The sequence below is a fragment of the Manis javanica genome, chromosome 15, assembly GCF_040802235.1.
Source record: "Manis javanica isolate MJ-LG chromosome 15, MJ_LKY, whole genome shotgun sequence".
Lineage (NCBI taxonomy): Eukaryota > Metazoa > Chordata > Mammalia > Pholidota > Manidae > Manis > Manis javanica.
In genome coordinates, this window is record NC_133170.1 from 9409689 (window position 1) to 9428513 (window position 18825).

The 18825-nt window shown below is 37.7% G+C and overlaps 1 protein-coding gene across 1 annotated transcript in view; it reads right to left on the minus strand.

The window, feature by feature from the left end:
• Window positions 1-3818: 3818 nt before the first annotated feature.
• The window catches only part of SMCO2 (single-pass membrane protein with coiled-coil domains 2), a 76586-nt gene continuing 61579 nt past the window's right edge, over window positions 3819-18825 (minus strand). Inside the window, exons 6-12 of the mRNA XM_073223542.1 lie at window positions 17475-17616; window positions 16658-16805; window positions 14764-14855; window positions 14343-14433; window positions 9728-9919; window positions 8909-9057; window positions 3819-4867 (exon numbers count right to left, since the gene is read on the minus strand). Coding sequence (XP_073079643.1) covers window positions 4669-4867; window positions 8909-9057; window positions 9728-9919; window positions 14343-14433; window positions 14764-14855; window positions 16658-16805; window positions 17475-17616 — 1013 coding nt within the window. The 3' untranslated portion in view covers window positions 3819-4668. The remainder of the gene's footprint in view (window positions 4868-8908; window positions 9058-9727; window positions 9920-14342; window positions 14434-14763; window positions 14856-16657; window positions 16806-17474; window positions 17617-18825) is intronic.

Genomic DNA, 18825 nt, shown 5'->3' on the forward strand with positions numbered 1-18825 from the left:
CCATGTCTCTATGGCTTTGCCCATTCTGGACATTTCATATTTATATATATATAAATGGAATCATACCATATGTGGCCTTTTGTGTCTAGCTTCTTTCACATAGTACAACGTTTTCAAGCATCATCCATGTTGAAGCATGTATCAGTACTTCCTTTTCTATGGTAAAATAATATTCCATTGTTTTTATATACTACATTTTGTTTACTTATTTATCAGTTGATGGATATTTGGATTGTTTCTACTTTTTAGCTGTTATGATATGTTGCTATGAACATTCATGTACAGGTTATGGTGTGGACATATGTTTTCAGTTCTTTAGAGTACATATGTAGGAGTAGAATTACTGAGTCATATGGCACCTCTACATTAATTATTTGAGGAACTGTTTTCCTAAGTGACTGTATCATTTTACATCACCGTTAGCAATACATCAGGGTTCCAATTTCTTCATCCCCTCACCAACACTTGTTATTATCTGCCTTTTTGATCACAGCCAAGAAGATGACATTTGAGCTGAGTTCTGAAGGCACTTTAGGAGTGGGCCGTATGGATGGACGTTCAGGAGAAGAGACTGCCAGGGAGGGGGGCCAGCCAGGGCACAGCCCTTGAGATGAGTGTGCATGATGGGCTCCAGGAAGAGAAAGAGCAACAGGGAAACTGGAGGTGACCAAAAGGGCAAGCAGGACAGAATGAGGTCACAGAGCTATCTGAGGGCCAAATACAGGTTGTTCAAGGCCATTATAGAGACTTTAGCTTTTCCTCTAAAAGAAATAGAAGCCACTGAAGGGTTTTGTACAGAGGGGTCATGTGATCTGACCTACATTATAACAGTATCACTCGGCTGAACTATATTTGAGCAAGGGTGAAATCAGGGAGAAAATCAGATTTTTGCAATAATGGTGTCATGCAGAACAGTTGGTGTCAGGGACGTGGTGAGAAGTCCTTGAATTCTGCATATGTTTTAAAGTAGAACCCACAAGATTTCCTGCCAGACTGTGAGTGGAACATGAGAAAGAAAGGAGTCAAAATTTGTGGTTCACTCATTTTCACTTCAAGATGTAGTATATCAGGAAGTGCATTCAAATACATTTCTTCTCTGTTAGGTCAGACCCAAAGTTCTTAATTAGGTAATCTCACATGTTTAAAAATACTTTCCATGGTAATAATAATAAGAATGTACCCTACGACCTATTAAACATCAGGTCCTTTAATCCAACTATCTCATGAGGCAGGTATTATTTTGTTCCACTATACATGAGTAAGCAAAGATGAGATTAATAACTGGCAGCTTCCCTAATTTTTGTTCCGCCTTCCAACTTAGAACCATCCAACAAATCCAATGTGCACCGCTGACCACTGCACAGGATGCCTTGTTTCTCGATAGCCCACCTACATCTTCCTCATGCCAACAATCTCCAATCAAGACATACCTGAAACCTTGCTCTTTTTCCTCGAGTCCTGTGAAAACACAAGTGATTGATGTTAGCTGACTCCCTTGCTGTAGCCGGCTCTGAATAGGTAGCCTTTGCTTGTTCTCATCTGGTTCATCTTCATTTATTTTCACAGGTGCCTTAGGTCAAAATCCCTGGGATATGGACTTTGCAAGGAAGGCTTGAGTGCAGATTTACTGGGGAAGACTCTGAAGGTCATCACCTGTCCAGGGGATGATGGGAGTGGGACTGGGCAGAGAGAGAAGTTAGACGCAACACAGCTCCACTAGAGGCCTTAACCAATCCCATGAAGAGCTCTGAGTCTGGGGTGGCTGTTCAGAAAGGTACCCTGGCCTGGATCGGTCACTAGATGCGGTCCCTGGGAAAGGAGGGGAACGTTAGGTGAAGCAGGTCTCTCTGACCGCAGGCAATTCCAAGGGAGGATGCTAACTGGGAAATAGCAATAGCCAGACTCTAAGCATCCAGGGAACAGATGCTTGGATTCCCTCACTAGGTGAATCCCCCAAACACACAGTTGGCAGCAGATTATGACTTTAACTTGAAGCTCTTTTCTCTTAAAGCATAGCTCTCTTCACTCAAAAACCCAGGACAAATGGAGATTTTGTGACTCCTCATTTCTTTCCTCCTAGTCCAAAACCAAGACTAGATGTGTAAAGTGCTTTCTGACATTTTTAGTTAAGTGATTTTGAGCATAGCAGTTGACTCAATTGAATATGGCATTTAAAAGAACTGAAATAAAATCCAACTAACCAAAGCAGTTAACTGAATTACCACATGCAGACATTTATATCATCTTAATATTACAGTATTCTACTAAATGTTTCCCTCTCCCAGTAGACTAGAACATTGTAACACCCAGCTTTCTAGCTTGAGATGCTGACACACTGAAAATATATCTAGGTGAAAATAGTATCATTCCCACTTTAAAGATATTCATCCCCCAGGGAAAATTATTCCATCTTAGTCAAATTCTAATAAGATATATCTTAGAAGTAAGATACCTACCAATTTATACTTTAAAAGAATCTATTTTCCTATCTTCATCCCTAGTGTTATATGATTATCACAAGATTTTTTGCTTTATTTGAGCTACTTAAACTCAGTACTTCTTTTTTCCTCTCACAAATATATCAGCTAATACTGTATCCAGCAATGGAAATTTACCTGAAGATTATCAAAAACATACACCAAGTTCTGTCTACAAATTGGTCCGCATAGTTCCTTTATCTGTAAACAACTCTGTGCCTTTTTTTAAACCTGTCAGCATATTCTCACTATCACAAGTACTTTTGAATCTATTACTCACTGTTCCCAGAGCTTTTGGCTTCCCTTTCTGTGTGGCCTGGAAATTCCCTCATCCATCCCCCAACCCTCCTCCCTGCCCCGCAAAATTAGTCACTTCTTGATTAACCTTGTATGGAATCTTAGCCGAATTGTAATCTCAGGTAGCTTTTGCTCCTAGCATAGCATGGTAGTTCTTAAACTTTGAGTCCTAAGAATTGTTAGGGGAAACTATAAAAACAGAAGATATTAGAGATTCACCCTAGATCTAAAGGTGCAGAATTTCTAGAGGTGATGCTCAAGTGTATAATTGAATGTCTCTTTGTGTGAAATTCTGTTACATATCACAGCTTGACAACCACTCACAAGCAAATTTCACATTTCTAGCAACTGATACCGTTTTCTGGGTATAGAACATCAGGATAAGTGGCATTTGGAGTCTCCTCTTTTCTAAGGTTGTGCATACAATAGTAGTCTGTGGAAGTGGAAACAATAGACTGCTTTGCCCAGCAGTCATCCATTTGAATGAAAAGGCCTATTGGAATGCAAACATTATAAATGGAAAAGATTGGGGGCTGATCTGAGAAAAATTGCTGTAGAAGAATTGGAAGAACTTGGTGATTTCTGGAGTTTTAAAACAAAAAAAGATAGCAAAAAAGTTGAAGATTATTCACGGTCGTGAAAAGGCAGAGGCGTTGGGAAAATGGTTAGGATGGAAATCATTGAACAAATATTGAATGAACACTGGGTAAGGTGACAGGAAAGCCACAAAGAACACATAACCTAGTTTACATCAACAGGTTTGAGTACCTACTATGTGCACAGCATTGTCCTAAAGTGTACCAGGGCACAGTTCTCAAACTGGGATTTGTATTAGATTCAGCTGGGCAGACTTTTAAAAATAAAGTTACTGGGCCCCACAGCAGCTCTTCTGAATCTAAATTTCTGAATATATAAATATCAAATATATGAAGTTGGAAATATCTAATATATAAAGCTCCCCAGGTGATTCTGATTCATCCAGTCAATGGACCAGTGTATGGACATCACTGTTCCAGAGACCACAGAAATGAATGAGGCAGGGTGTTTGTTTTTAAGGAATGTATAAACTGATAGGTTGAAGAATATGCTCTATCAAGTTCCCTGACTCCACCTTACATCCAGGGCTTCTAAATTTTACACATGATGTTTCTTATCTCTGAAATGCCTTTTCGTCATCTCTGCCAAGAACATGTTATCTGTCTTTCGTGATCTATTCAAATGTGAGGAGAACTGGGACATCATTCCACATCACCCGCACTACCCTGCCAAACCCAAGTGTGTTGCATAACCAAAAATCATAAAACCCACCCATCATCTCCTTTTCATTCCCATTTCCACCTCTTTATCTCACCTGAACCACTAAATGGCCTTTCACCTGATCTCTCACACTCCATCTGCTCTCTTCCAATTCTTTATGGCTCTATTAATCTTGCACAGTTCAATAAGAACTATTTTTCATATTGCAAATAAGGTTTACTATTTCCCCATGACTCACCAAGTTAGGGATAAAAATGCTCCAGTCTGGCATTCAGAACTACTGTATCAATTAGACTTCCACTGATTATAAGCAAAAGAACCAACTCCGGCTAACGTCAGCAGAAAAAGATGTAGGCTAGTTCACAAAAGTGAGGTTCCAATCGTTTTCCTTCTTTGTATGATGCTTTTCAAAATTGTCATACTTAGAGGATGTCTGACTCTTGTTAATAGGAAGACAGGGAACACTGACTGAAAGACCACCTATAATTATCACTTTGATCAATTTTCACAGAAGTACAATGCCCTCTGCTAGACACCCTATAGTATTCTTTGAAAATTAGGTGAGCCACCACACTACAAGTACAGCCAGAATTTTACTGGGAAGCAAGTCAGTAGGGTAAGAGTACCGCCTGTATCTTTAGGAGGGTAACAAGTCTTCCACTTTCAAATTCAAGAAAGGCGCAATGATCTCGCGTAGTTCCCACATTCTGCGGCGCCCAAATACGGTAGGGAGAGTCCTTTCAAAGACAAATGTAGGATCAAGAAATAGGATGTAACATGAAAGTCCAGCGAAGGTGAGGCCATAAAATATGATGAAAATCCTCTGGGCGCGTTTCCTACAAGGAAGAAAACATCCGTGTTTAGAGCAGTTTGAGGAAAATCGCAGCGGTGTGACTGACTCCTAGCTCCCCCACTCAGGTGGTTCTATAACTTTAAGTACGTGGCTGAATTTCTCTGGACCTCAGCGACCATCTGCAAAAGATGGAACATTGGAACATGCAGTAGGTGAGCACTTAGGTTCATTGGCATTGAAATTCCAAGAAGTATCTCTAGCCATGAAAGAATGAAACCCTGCCTTTTGTGAGCTCTTTCCTTTGAAAGGCTCTTCCCCCAGTCTAACAGGAGATTGCCTTCTCCCTTCCTTGTGAGGTACTGAGGCCTGTTTGGGGGGAAATAAAGTCACAGGCAGTTAGATTTTTCTTGTGACAAATGGACTTCAGCTTGCTCTGTCACCGGTTTTGTCCTGGCACCAGGCTCGCCCTTCTGAAGTAATACAGGCTCTTTCAAGTCTGCACTCCTCTTCCGTCCTGTCTATGATGTATTTTATTTATGTGCTTTTAAGTCCTTGCATCGTTACTTTCTAATTGTGAATGCAACACATGATTAGGGTAGAAGATCTGGAGAATCCAGAAAAACACAAAGAAGAAAAGAGATGTCAGAGATAATCCAGTGCCCTGGAGGTAATTATCATCTATAATACACTTCAGAAGAGAAAAAAATCTACGGCGCAGCTAAAGCTAGCTACGGTTGTACTTTGTGAACCAATTCAGTGGATTCTATAAACCTGAGCCAAGTTTCTTGGTGTTATCGCCACGGGCTATCTCTTGGCAGTTACACAAATGCCAACTTCTACTTCACACATGTATTAAAGTGCTAATATTCTTAAAACACTCCATGCAGAAGAGGCTTGGAGGGCGGCTAAGACGAAGCAGGGAAGTCCTGCCCTCATGGAGCACTAAGCCTAGGTTTGTTCTTTCTTATGAAAAGGAAAACAACTTGCTACCAAAACGAATCTTGTAAATAAATACTCTTCTTCCTAAATCCCAAAACTAATCACTTTGGAAATACTAAACTGGAGCGTTTTCAAAGAAACGCATTTTAATGTTACATTTTGCAAGAGAAAAACCAGTTTTCTGAATTACAAATAGCTTGGAAAACAGAGGAATGAAAAGTCTAGAATCCCATCACCTTAATATAGTAAGCTATTTTTTTTCTTTCCTTACCTTTTTTTCCCATTCTTTCTTTCTATTTGGTTGGAATTGTTTTGTTTTACTTTGTTTTATTTTGTTAGTCTTTCTTTTGGTTTGGAGTGTGTCCTTCTAGTTTTTTCTTTCCTTCAGTGGGCAGTGTAGGGATGGCTGGATTCAGATTTATTTCTTGACACTACTGAATCATTTGATTTTTATTTACAATATAACACAAATGTTACTTTAAAAATGTTTTCCTATTATTAAGCAAATAAAAGAACAGATGTAAAACTCATTCGTAAAAGTTCAGATGTTTTTCTTTGGAAAACATCATGTTTACTAAATCAGAAATAAGTGTTTTCATGATGTCACCTGTACAGAGCCAAAAATGAGTGCCATTAATAATGTCATTCATTTTGAATTTATCTTCTGTAAAGAATAAAAACATTCTTTTGATTTTTTGAATGTCTACTTCCTTATTCAAATTTTGCCATGTATATATTTAACCTTCCAAATGTTGACGTTATTTGAGGTCTATAGGTAGGGGAGGACTGAAAGGGAACTGAGGGACTGTGGATAATACCAGAAGGCCACCCTCTGAAGCTAAAACAAAATTGATATATGATAATTGACTAAGTTTGCAAGATAAACGTCCTCAAAAAGATAATGTATAAATAAGCTTTAACAGAGCCAGTATGTTTCCAGTTCTCTGACAAGAGATCGGTCAAAGGCTCAGGCAGTCTTAACTAGAACGTGGTGATGTGATCAATGCAGAGACTCAGCTGGATTATAATCTGCACATATAATATAATTAAGTGATCACCGAAAGGCATTCACTTATTCACTCATTTGCCTGTTTCTTTTTGAGATATAATTCACATACCACTAAATTTACCCTTTGAAATGTATAATTCAGTGGCTTTTAGTTTATTCACAAGATTGCACAATGATCATTGGGATCTAATTTCAAGAAATTTTCATCACCCACAAAAAAAAAAAACCCTGGACCCGCAAACAGTCACTTTCTACTTCCCACTACCCCCATGCCTGGCAACCACTAATTTACTTTCTATCTATGTGGATTTTCCTATTTTGAACATTTCACATCAATGGAATCATAAAATATGTGGTCTTTTGTGTCTGGCTTCTTTCACTTAACATAATGTTTTCAAGGGTCATCCATGTTGTAGCATGCATCAATATTCTTCGTTGCTGAATATTACTCCATTGTATGGATATACCACTATTTGTTTACCTGTTTATCAGTTGATGGATATATGTATGGTTTCTACTTTTTAGCTACTATGAACAACAGTGCTATGAAAATTCATGTACAGGTTTTTGTGTGGACATATGTTTTCAATTCTTTTAGGTGCATATCTAGGGGTGTGTCAGATGGTAGCTCTATATTTAACATTTCCAGGAACTGCCAAACTGTTTTTCCGAAGTGGCTGCACCATTTTAGAATCCCAACAGTTTTCTGAATTACAAATAGCTTGGAAAACAGAGGAATGAAAAGTCTAGAATCCTATCACCTTAATATAGTAAGCTATTTTTTTTCTTTCCTTACCTTTTTTTTCCATTCTTTCTTTCTATTTGGTTGGAATTGTTTTACTTTGTTTTATTTTGTTAGTCTTTCTTTTGGTTTGGAGTGTGTCCTTCTAGTTTTTTCTTTCCTTCAGTGGGCAGTGTAGGGATTGAAGGTTTTAATTTCTCCACATCCTCTCCATTGCTCGTTATTGCCTGTCTTTTTAATTATGGTTGCCTTAGTGGCATAAAGTGGCATCTTGTGATTTTACTTTGCATTTTCCTAATGACCAATGATGATGAACATCTGTCCATGTGCTTATTGGCCATTTGTGTGTCTTCTTTAAAGAAATGTCTATTCAAGTCCTTGGCTCATTTTGAAAATTGGGTTGTTTACCTTTCTGTTGTTAAGTTGTAAAAACTCTTTATTCTGCACACTAAATATTAGTATCCAGATTCTTTAGATTTATTTTTAATTTATTTTTAAACAAAATAGACATGGAAATACATGTGCATTTAATAGCAGCTGGAGACAAACAATAAATAACTAAACTGGATACTAGATACTATATATGTTCTGGATACTAAATCCTTAACTACCAGGGCTCTGAAAAAGTTAGTGCTGACTTTTTTTTCCAGCTCTCTCATTGATTTTATGAGGAGGAAATTTTCTGAGACCTTTACTTTACCATTTTTGTTGACATCACTCCTTACCATTTATTGATTCATATTTGTTAAGCACAATGAACATCATCTGTATTTCATGTCCCCAAAAAAGATCAAGATTCCTACCTCCAAGTGACCCACGGAATATTAGGAGATAGATTTGAAAACATTTAATTGCAATAATATGCTGTGGGCTCTATGTCATTACTATGTGCCAGGTATACACATAGAGCTTCCACCTGGGATAAAGAACCAGAAACGTTTTCTTAGAGGAGGGTATTGCTCACGGTATATATGATGGTGTGGCATCTCCAAAAAGGGATCAAAAGAGTCAGAATTTGCCAATAGGGACATCTTCAATACTATACAAGACAGACATCCTGCCCTGAAAAGGCTTTCAGACCTGCTTGGCAGGCTTGTTCCTTTGGGGGAAGTGACTGCTTCATAGCCTGCAGACACCATCCTTTAAGATTCATGTATATATGGTTACTTAAAGCCATAAGAAAAATAGATACCTAATGCAATAGATCTTTATCTAAAATAAGAAAAATACCATGACTCTAATAAACAAATAGACTTTTAAAGACAGGACTAGATAAATTACAAATGAAGGTAAAACAAAATTTTTAGTCAATGCTTGAAGACAATCAGTCTTACTATAGTCCATACATGTTGGGGCCTTTGTCCAGCCCCCACAGGCCCCTTTCTCTGACTTACCATGTGGTAACGCGGGGAGGAGAGTTCTGCCCTAATGGGGGTGGTAGAACCTGAGGAAGCAGAGGTTCCATTTCTTCAGGACTCAGAGGGTCTGTTTTCCCTTCTTGCGTTTGGTACATTCTCAGCTTTGTATTCATCAGACTTATATCCTTGCAAAAGTTGGGAACAAAAAGAGTGATCAACTATCATTTTTTAAAAAAGTGACCCCAGATGTCTGCCAGTCTTATTGTAGGTGATGCAGAATGCTTTTCCACGAGGACACCTCAGGTTAAAAATTGCAGATGAGTCACGTGAGGAGGTCACTGGCAGGTGCACACTCACCCAACAGAGAGAGACTTACACAGTCACAGAGTAAGGTAGCACCATGGTAGAAAATTAAACGAAACCCACATGCTAATCTTTAACTACTGGATTATTCCTGTAGGAAGATAATTACCCTTGTACTGAATTCATCTATTCAATTTGCTCAACTATGCAAAACATATTTACTGAGTGACTCCTACCAGGCACTATTTTAGGATACAGTGGTGAGCAAAATAGGCTAGGAATGTGCATTCTATTGCATGTGCATTTTTAAACAAAATAGACAAGGATTTACATGTGCATTTATAGTGGCTGGGGGACAAACAACAAACAACTAAATGCATAATTATGCTTGATATGATAGATACGTGCTAAAGAGAAAACAAGTTGACAAGGCAGAGTGGCTGAGGTTTGGTGGCGAACACCTTCTCTGGATGGGTGAGACGACTAGGCATCTCTGAGCAGGTGATAGGTTGATTCACTCATTCCTTGTTTCATTCGCCCGTTCACTTTTACCTCAGTGTGTAAGTTCTTGGGCGAGGGGTTCAGAACTGGAGTCATTTTCCAGCAGAGGTGAGGGGAGGTCTGGAAGAGGAGATGACATTTGAGCTGAGCCTTGACGAATGGATGATGTAGACTCGGAGGAGGAGCTCCAGTTGGAGGGGATGTAGAAGCAGCAGACGAGTATGAGAGCTTGCGAGTACAGACCTATGAAATGTTCTCCTGGCCTTGATCAGAAGGCCACGAGGGGACAAGAGGTGTGAGGCTAGGAAGAGAACTGTATGTGGTAGACTCTCAACTTCTAGGGCAAGAATTTTATTTAGATGAAAATTTTTATTTTATTGTTACTTAAACTTGTGTAATGGTAAAATCTGACCTCTATTCTTGCGATGAGTTTCTCCTTTAATTCATGAGCTTCCTTATAAGCATCTGCCTGAAAAGACACCTACAGTTTGGGGTAAAGTAAAAATTATATTTTTCTGCCTTACACAATAAAACCTCACTCATTTGGACACCACTTAGTTGTCAAATGGCTTCACTGAAATTAACTTGTAGTCAGTAAATATCCTTCCTCTTAGAGCAAATTCACAGTGTAATCATGATAAACTGCAGGAGGAATGACCAAAATATTAATAAAGTTATTGTAATAATTTAGAAGTATACATTTACATAAGAACAGCTTATTATAAATCATCATTCTCCCTATTCATTCTTTTCTTTCCTTGCTTCTGCAGAAACTTCCACCAGGACACTAATCGGAGACCCATAGCATGTTTCAGAGAAGAAAAGAAAAAACTGTATGTCTTTCAAATACTTTAAAATTTATAACATGTAAATGAAAGCCCTCATTAGAATATTTGGGCCTGATGGTTTATCAAAGGAACGGTCTACAGAAAGTGTCTGGTTTCTCTTTTCTTCCCAGGTCTCCCATATGTTGGCAGGTAGTGTAACAGATGCTCTGGTTGGTTTCTATCAGTAGGATCAAGACACGGGCTGAAGGCAAACCTTCTAAGACATGAATGCCAACGGCACACACGTCAGGAGTACATAATGCTTTTAAAAGGTTTTTAATTAATCATGCCATAATAGGCTTGCAGGAAACCTTGTAAAGTGGAGCTATAGGAAGAACAACAAGATTCTGGGATTCAAGAAAGATGGGTTCCTGAAACTGATTCTTGAAGAGGTACTTGCAAAAGCAAGCTAAGATATAGATTTCTGATACATAGTTGGTAGTGGCAAACATTGATTATAAAGCCCCAAATAGCCAACAAAATAAATCAAAAACTCAAATCCTACTTTCAATAAACAGTGAAAAGAGCAATGGTAAAATCTAGTGGCATAGAAAGTTGATGAGAAGATGCTAAGTGAAAAAAAGCAAGTTGCAAAAGAATATATAAAATACAATCCCATTAAAAAAGTAACAATACTTAAATGTATGTCTAGAAAAATTTGGAAGAATACAAATATACTAAAATGGTCATTGTGTTTATCTTTGAAGGATGGTATTAGTTTTCATTTTTATATGAAATAGTTCTATAATGCTTTTTTTAAATTCACTTTATTATCATTAATCTACAATTACATGAAGAACATTATGGTTACTAGACTTATTAAAATAAGCATGTATTACTTTTGTTAGAAGAAAAATATACATATATTTTTTAATGGTAGGGCAAGAATGAGACTGGTTCTTTCCATCTGGAAATATGGACAAATTACTTCATGGTTTTGAGTTGTGCTTTTCTTTTCTGAAAGTGAGGGTAGAAACAAAATGGCATTAAGTTCCCTTCTAGGTTAAAAATTCTATCTTTCATCAAATTTTAGATTTCATTCACAAAAATTTTCTAAATCAGAGATTTCCTTGAAGAACTGTTTTATTCCCCTTAATTATAAAGCCATTTCACCATTACCTGGACAAATTTGTTATCTATTTTTCCTAATTGCTTCTTAATTTCCATGATCTTCTCCTTTAAACAAAAGGGTATAAAACCAAAGTTGTAATGAATATGTGGAATTGAAACAAAACAAAAGACAATTTTGAGAAGCTCATTCATGATAAAAAAAAAAAACTGAGATTTAATAGAAGCTTTTTTTCCATACTGTTCTGGGTATGGATCACCAAAATCAATATTAAATCATATAAACAAGATATTATTGGCCACACTATGTAAGCGGCCATTGCTCCAGGCATTGTGCTGGCTGGATACAAATAATAAAGCGTGTTTGGCCTCAAACAGCTTATAGGGAATATACAGTCCACACCCTTCTACCAAGTTCATTCTCCACCAGCCCTTGGACTGCATGATTTAATTATTTAGAAAGGAGCTGTGATGTGCTAATCATATTTCACTTGGCACCCCAGCTTATTTGTATAGTAAATATCTTTACACAGTACTTATCAAAGATAACTGAGGTAGGAATTAGTCTCAGAATGAAAATCTAGATACTTGTGTGAAAATTTCAGAAAGCTTCATGGACTTCACCCAAAGGCCATCTCAAAGTTTTTTCCTCGGCTTTAAGGTCTTTCAATCTGTGTGTGTTGTATGTGTGTATTTTGAAAGTGATTTTATCAATTTTTCTCCTCCCCCTTCGTGCCTTCCTGAGTCATTCCATTTCTTTGTGAGAAATAAATGAGTCAGTACATGTGATATTACTTTATTAACTTATTAACTTTATTAACTTTATTAACTTATTTCTCCTTTAATTTTCCCACACCCTGTTTGCCGTTCCTATATCTAGTTCCGACAGTCTTCACTTTTTCCTTCACTAGAGTAACCTACGGCCATTCTAACTGCCTTTCCTTCTGTAACAATTATATTTAAAGTTCCTTGTTCATCATATTACTGCATTTGGTTTTATGTGGCATGTCCCATCAGCCTGAGAACAGAACTTGTGTCAATTTTTTAAACTTATATTTACTGAGATATAATTTATATAAGGTAAAACTCACCTTTTCAAAGTGTACAGTTCTATGAATTGTGACAAGTGAACATGGTCATGTAATCAAGACGACAGCAAGATATGGAACATGCCCACCACACCCAAAATGTCCTTGTACCCCTTGATGAATCCCTTCCTCCCTTTCCCCACTCAATGCCAGAAATCACTAATCTATTTCTTGTTCTTGGGGTTTTTGCCTCTTCCAGAATGTTACATAAATGGAATCATGAAGTGTGTAATCGTCTGAGCCTGGCTCCTTCCACTTAGCCTCTTACATTTGAGATTCGTTCATGTTGGTCGATGAATAAGAAGCCGTTCCTTTTCATTGCTGGCTAGTATTCCATCATCTAACATGCATCACGATTTATTCGCACACCAGTTGGTAGATATTTGGGCTGTTCCTAGTTTTCAAGTCCATGCCTGTTTTTTCAAGATGCATACAAAGCCTTGAACCCCTAGCACGGAGAATCTCCACACATATGTGTGATGCCTTCCCCCTTTCATGGTATCCCAGCCCCTTGTTGGTGTTTTCTTTTTAATCTCATTTTCATATATCTTTGTGCTCTCTGATCTTTCTCCTCATTCTTTTGACAGTCATCACTCCCTAGCCCTGCCTCCTACCAAAATCCACATTCCCATAATAGAGCTGACTTTGGAGGAAATTTTCTAAAGCAGAGTAATTCTCCTTCTTTGTCACCTTCCCTACTTTCACAGTTTGCAATTTCCAAAGCACAAAGCTAGTGAAAATGCTCTTGACTTTTCAACTAGCACAAAATGAGGTTGCTACTTCGAAATGTTAGACTAAACCATGGTCAAAGTAATTTTTTCCTTGGTGATATATCTGTGTGTGGGGATGGTCTGCAGATGGCTTTTAATGAATGAGGGGTCTAGATAAACATTACCTTCCTACAATAAAAGAGGCATTTTTCCTTTACTTCTTCCAAAGTCCACTTCATTTAAACTCTTTGATTTGAGCTCAAGCAGAGACTGGCAATTTCAATGAAAAGACGTATAATGACAACAGACTTTTTCCTTTTTTAAGAGTATTTTCTTCAAAGGACTGAAGTTTAGCAGAGCAGAAAAACTATCAACCAGGGCTCTAAAGACAAATTCTTTATCCAAAAGTGGTCCCTGCCTTTCCATCGTTCTATGGCTCTAAAAAAAGAGAAAAATCAAACCTTTCTTAGAAAAGAGTCTCTAAGGAATGCAAGGAGACCAAATAATAGGAAAACTTCAGACTGTGAAAAACAACCCCAAACTCTTTCTTCATGAAAACATCAAAGACAAACAGATATATTTCTTACATTTGAAGGATGAGGTTCTTTATGAATATTTATTTCCTGGATGTGTTCTCTGTACTGCAAAGTCCTGGGATACAAAGATTAAGAAGAGAAGCTTTGCCTTAAGGCACTCATTATTATCTTATAAAGGCATCAAGATATAAGCCTACAGAATTTGTCTGACCAAGTTTTCAGGTAGAATAGAAAAGTCCAGCCTTTTTATGTCATCGGAGAATAGAAGTCATACTCAGGTGAAGGGTGCTCGGAGCTGACTGCCCAAGAGCCCTCCTCCGTGTGACAGAAGATGGCTGTTAATCCTTGTTATGACCTGTTGAACAGCAGAAGGGGTGGAAAGAGGTGGCAGAGTTCCCATGACCTCCCAGATTGTCTTTATCCAGCTTCCAGCTTACCTCCATGTTTGTCCCCTGATCAGAGTTCAGGTCCTGCTGTAACTCCAGCTTTTCAATTTGTCCTTCCAGGGACATCACCTCATTTAATAAGCTGCAAACAAAACAAGAGATGGACTGAGTCCTGTGAATTGAGAAACACACCCAGTGGGTGATCTTCTTGATCAAAATGCAATCCTATTCCTATATAGGATCACTCTTGGGTAGTGGTCGTGTTGGAATGGGAAGTCATGAATGCAATTTAAGAAAGTGAAAAACACTCTAAATAATCTAAATAATAGTAAAGAAAAATAGGCCTAACTGGTTAGAGGAGCAGAAAATTAAAATGGTTAAAATGGAAATTTAAATATCTAGAAAAAACACATAAAATCTTTGGGACCGAGGACAAAGCAGAGTTCTTAGACTTCACACCAATAACACTTACCCATAAAAGGGCAGATTGATAAACTGGACCTCATCAAAGTTTAAAACTTTTGCTTGGTCAAATAATTTGTTAAATGGATTTGCATATCCTATCTGGCAAAAGTCACATCTAGAATATGTGAAAATCTCTCAAAACTCAACGTTAAAAAAAACAAATGAGAAAATGAACACAGGACATGCACAGAAATTTCACTAAGGAGATATACTGATGGCAAATAAACACCTAAAAGGTTGTTAGCACCACTGGCCATTAGTGAAATACAAATCAAAACTACAATGAGATATCACTAGAAACTTATAAGAATAGTTAAGATGAAAAACAGTGAGGACAGAGAGAATGTGGGGAGCTTGGGGGTTACTCTTATATTGGTGGTGAGAATGTAAGATGGTACAGTCACTCTGAAAAGTAGTTTGGCAGATCCTGTCAAAACTAAAGACAGATTTTCCGTATCATCTGCAATTTTACTCTTGGACAAGTATCCCAGATGAAGATTCATTTTCACACAAAGTTGTATGTGAATTTTCAAAGTAGCTTTATTCCTAATAGCCAAAAACTAGAATTATGCAATTGTCTTCTGTTGGGTGAGGATATATATATATCCCTACCACAGAATACTACTCAGCAATGAACAGGAAGGAACTGCTGACACAAGCAACAGCTTGGATGATCCTCAAGGAAATCATGCTAAGTGAAAAAGCCAGTCTCAAAAGGACACTAGTGCATGACTTGACTTATACAACATTTACGAAATAACATAATTATAGATGGAACAGATCTGTCATTGCCAAGGTTAGGGCTGGGTGAGAGAGAATGGGTGTGGCTATAAAGCGGTAGCAAAGGACTCTTGTGCGGAAGTACAGGTGAGACTATTGATTGTGGTAGTTATGCAAGGCTACACATATGATTAAATTGCACAGAACTATACACACACACACAAATGAGTGTGCACATATAACTGGTGAAGTCTGAATAAGCTTCGTTGGTAGTACTAATGTCAGTTTCTGGGTTTGGTGGCATACGAGAGCTGTACAAGACATTTGGAAAAGCTGAGGGAAGGGTGCATGGAGCTATCCTGGAAATTTATATGAAACATTTTGTGAATGTGTAACTACTTCAACATAAAAAATATGTGAACATTATTAATGACTTTAAGCTAATACATTTGACAATTTAGATGAAATAGGCAAAGTCCTGAAAGGACAGTCTATCACTAAAGCATACTCAAGAGCTAGTAGCCTGAGCAGCCCTACATATCATTAAATAAAGTAAATTTATTAAGTTAAAAATCTTGCCACTATGAAATCTGCAGGCACTATGGCACCAATGAGGTGGGCTGTTGTTCATTCCTTTTTACTGAACAGCAAAGCCAAGGCTTAAAAAAGCTTGACTAACTTATTTAAGACAAGTCAATGTCAGGATTCAAACCTGGGTCCTTCTGACTTCAAAGCCCATTCTTTTTATACCAGTGACCAGATAAATAACAACTACTTTTATGTTTTCTGTTCCATTCTGAAGCTTTCCACTTACGTTCAGATAACAGTAACAAATATACTTAAAAACTGTTTCCCTGTCATGCTGGTTGGCTCCCTTTGAACAATACTGGCAAAAGCTGAAGGGTCACTGGGGGCTCGAAGACTTCCCTTTGGTAACTGTTCGTGTAGATTCAAAGGAAGTCTGTGAGGTAAATCCTTCCCTTGAGAGGAGAACAGATATGCAGATAACTTTAATGCAGGCTTTGAGGTTTTCTGACATGGACTTCTGTTCCTAAGACGTTGTACTTCTTACCTTAAAGACTTCCCCAAAGACCTTCCCACCTGCAACCTTGAGTGTTTTAAATTTCTGAAGCTCTGAAAATTTTCACTTTTTCTGACCAATCTTGAGATCCTACAATTACCTCTTCACTGTTTTCTGTTAGGTTTATTTTTTGTATAATATTGTTCATTTTCTCCATCCAGCCTGTGTGGTCAGCTCCGAGTTCTTTCACTTGTAGATCCATCTGGGTATTCCAATGGTTGAACTTGAAGAACGTGGTCTCCTGACTCCTGCAGAAATAGTATTATGATCAGTTCTAAGGCAGAAAATGAGAAAGATCTCACATGGCCCCAAACCTTTTTCCTTTGAATGGCCAATTGATCTGCTTACTCATTTTCTGTTACCAAAATGGGCCAGACAGGCAGTTAGGCCTCAAGAAACAAGTTTGGGCACTTATTTGATGTCCCACTTGAGCAGATTTTTATAAAGCTGGAGAAAAGAAAGTATATTTTATATTTAGTTTTTAAAAAATGGATATATTTTGCATTTTCCTGCATGGAGTGAATGTTAGGTATTGATTTCAGAACAGTGGTTGCATCTTGTTGGGGGAGAAGAGGCACACAATGGGTAAAGGGTCTCCAGGGGCCTAATAATATATTTTTAAGGATAATTATAATACTTTTCATATTGAGAAAATTATCTGAGAGTGACAAGGTGTGTATGTATAAGTCTCAGGTTCCAAAAAAAGAGCTTGCATGGCTCGGCCTCTATCTCTAGAAATGTCCTTACTCGGTTGCTGGAACAGATAGGTGGTTACTCACTTGGGCACATGAGTGCTTCATGGTTCAAGACATGTATGGATTTTAAATCTTCTAGGCTTTCCATAAGTTCTCTGTTAAATTTCATTTCCCCCTCCACAAAACACAATAAGTGTTCCCTCTTGCATGTGCCAAGCTTACAGTTCAGAGACGTCCTGCTCTGAAAACCACAAAGATGTGGACACTTGAGGATCCTCACGTTGAGCCTGATCCACTCCTTGCTCAGCCTGTTCACTGAGCAGGTCCTGGTCATTCTCAGCCTCCAGCTGTAACATACCCCGATAAAGATGATTTCTTTCTATGAAATAAATTTATTTCTATGGAAGAAGCAAAGCAGAGCAAAAGGGTTACCCCAAGAAGTGGTGGTCCCTCTGGCCTGCCCATGTCCCCTTCTCTCAGGGCAAGTACGTAGCCCGCTGGATACTGGAGCCTTCTAATGCACTTGTAAGGTAAGCAGGCGTGCCCTTCTGCTGTGTGGGCAGAGGAAGGCTGGGGCGGGAATGTGAGAAACGTCAGGGTCCACAAGAGAGTGCTTTTCAGGGCTAGTAAGTAACAGACTTCCACCTGACCATGGACTCTAGCACTCCACTTAAATAAGGTGACCGACTGGTCTCTTCAACAAAGTCAATGTCAAGGAAAACAAAGAAGTGAGACTGTTCTTTATTAAAAGAGTCTAAAGAGATATAAAAACCAAATTCATTGCATTGATCTTGTTTAGATGCTGATTTAAAAAAACATGGGCTATGAAAGTCATTTGGTGGACAATTGAAAAAATTAGAATATTGGGAGAATTGAGGATAGTAGGTTATATTATGGAATTATTGCTAATTTTCCTAATGTGATAATGGTATTTTCATTATGTAGAAGAAAATCTTCATTTTTACAGACGCTCTCTGAAGTAAACAGGGATGAAGTGTCATGCTGTCTCTCTGACCTACTTTTAAATGGTTCACAAATTTCCATCTACTTACATACATAAAGATTAAGCAAATAGGACAAATGGTAAGTTTTAAAATTCAAGTGTGAGAAAAAAAAGCTAAGTGTAAGACTATGATTAATCATCATATAATTCTTTTTCTTTTTCTTTAATTTTTTCATAATTAAAAAAATGCCTACTCTATCAATTTGACCCACAACATTTATTTCTTTGCTTTGTTCTAGAAAAACATCCAAGGAATTTTCTGGTATTTCAATTCTCTGCTTGCATACACAAATGACAATAATTTATCTTTGAACATTTCTCTTTTTTAGGGAACTACACTGTGAAATGTTTCTTCTGTCCTTTGAAGACATTTGGTCTGAAATGCTTGTGTTTCAGCAAAAGTGTTTTAAGCTAGAAGGAGAAAAAGCTGGAGTTGGGAGAACAGATCCGTCTGTTACTGTACCGTCTATATAAATTACTAAGACAATAGAAATAACTAACATTTGTAACAAATAACTATAGGAAGTAACTCTATAAATTTCTTTCATGGAAATTATTTCTTTTAATTAT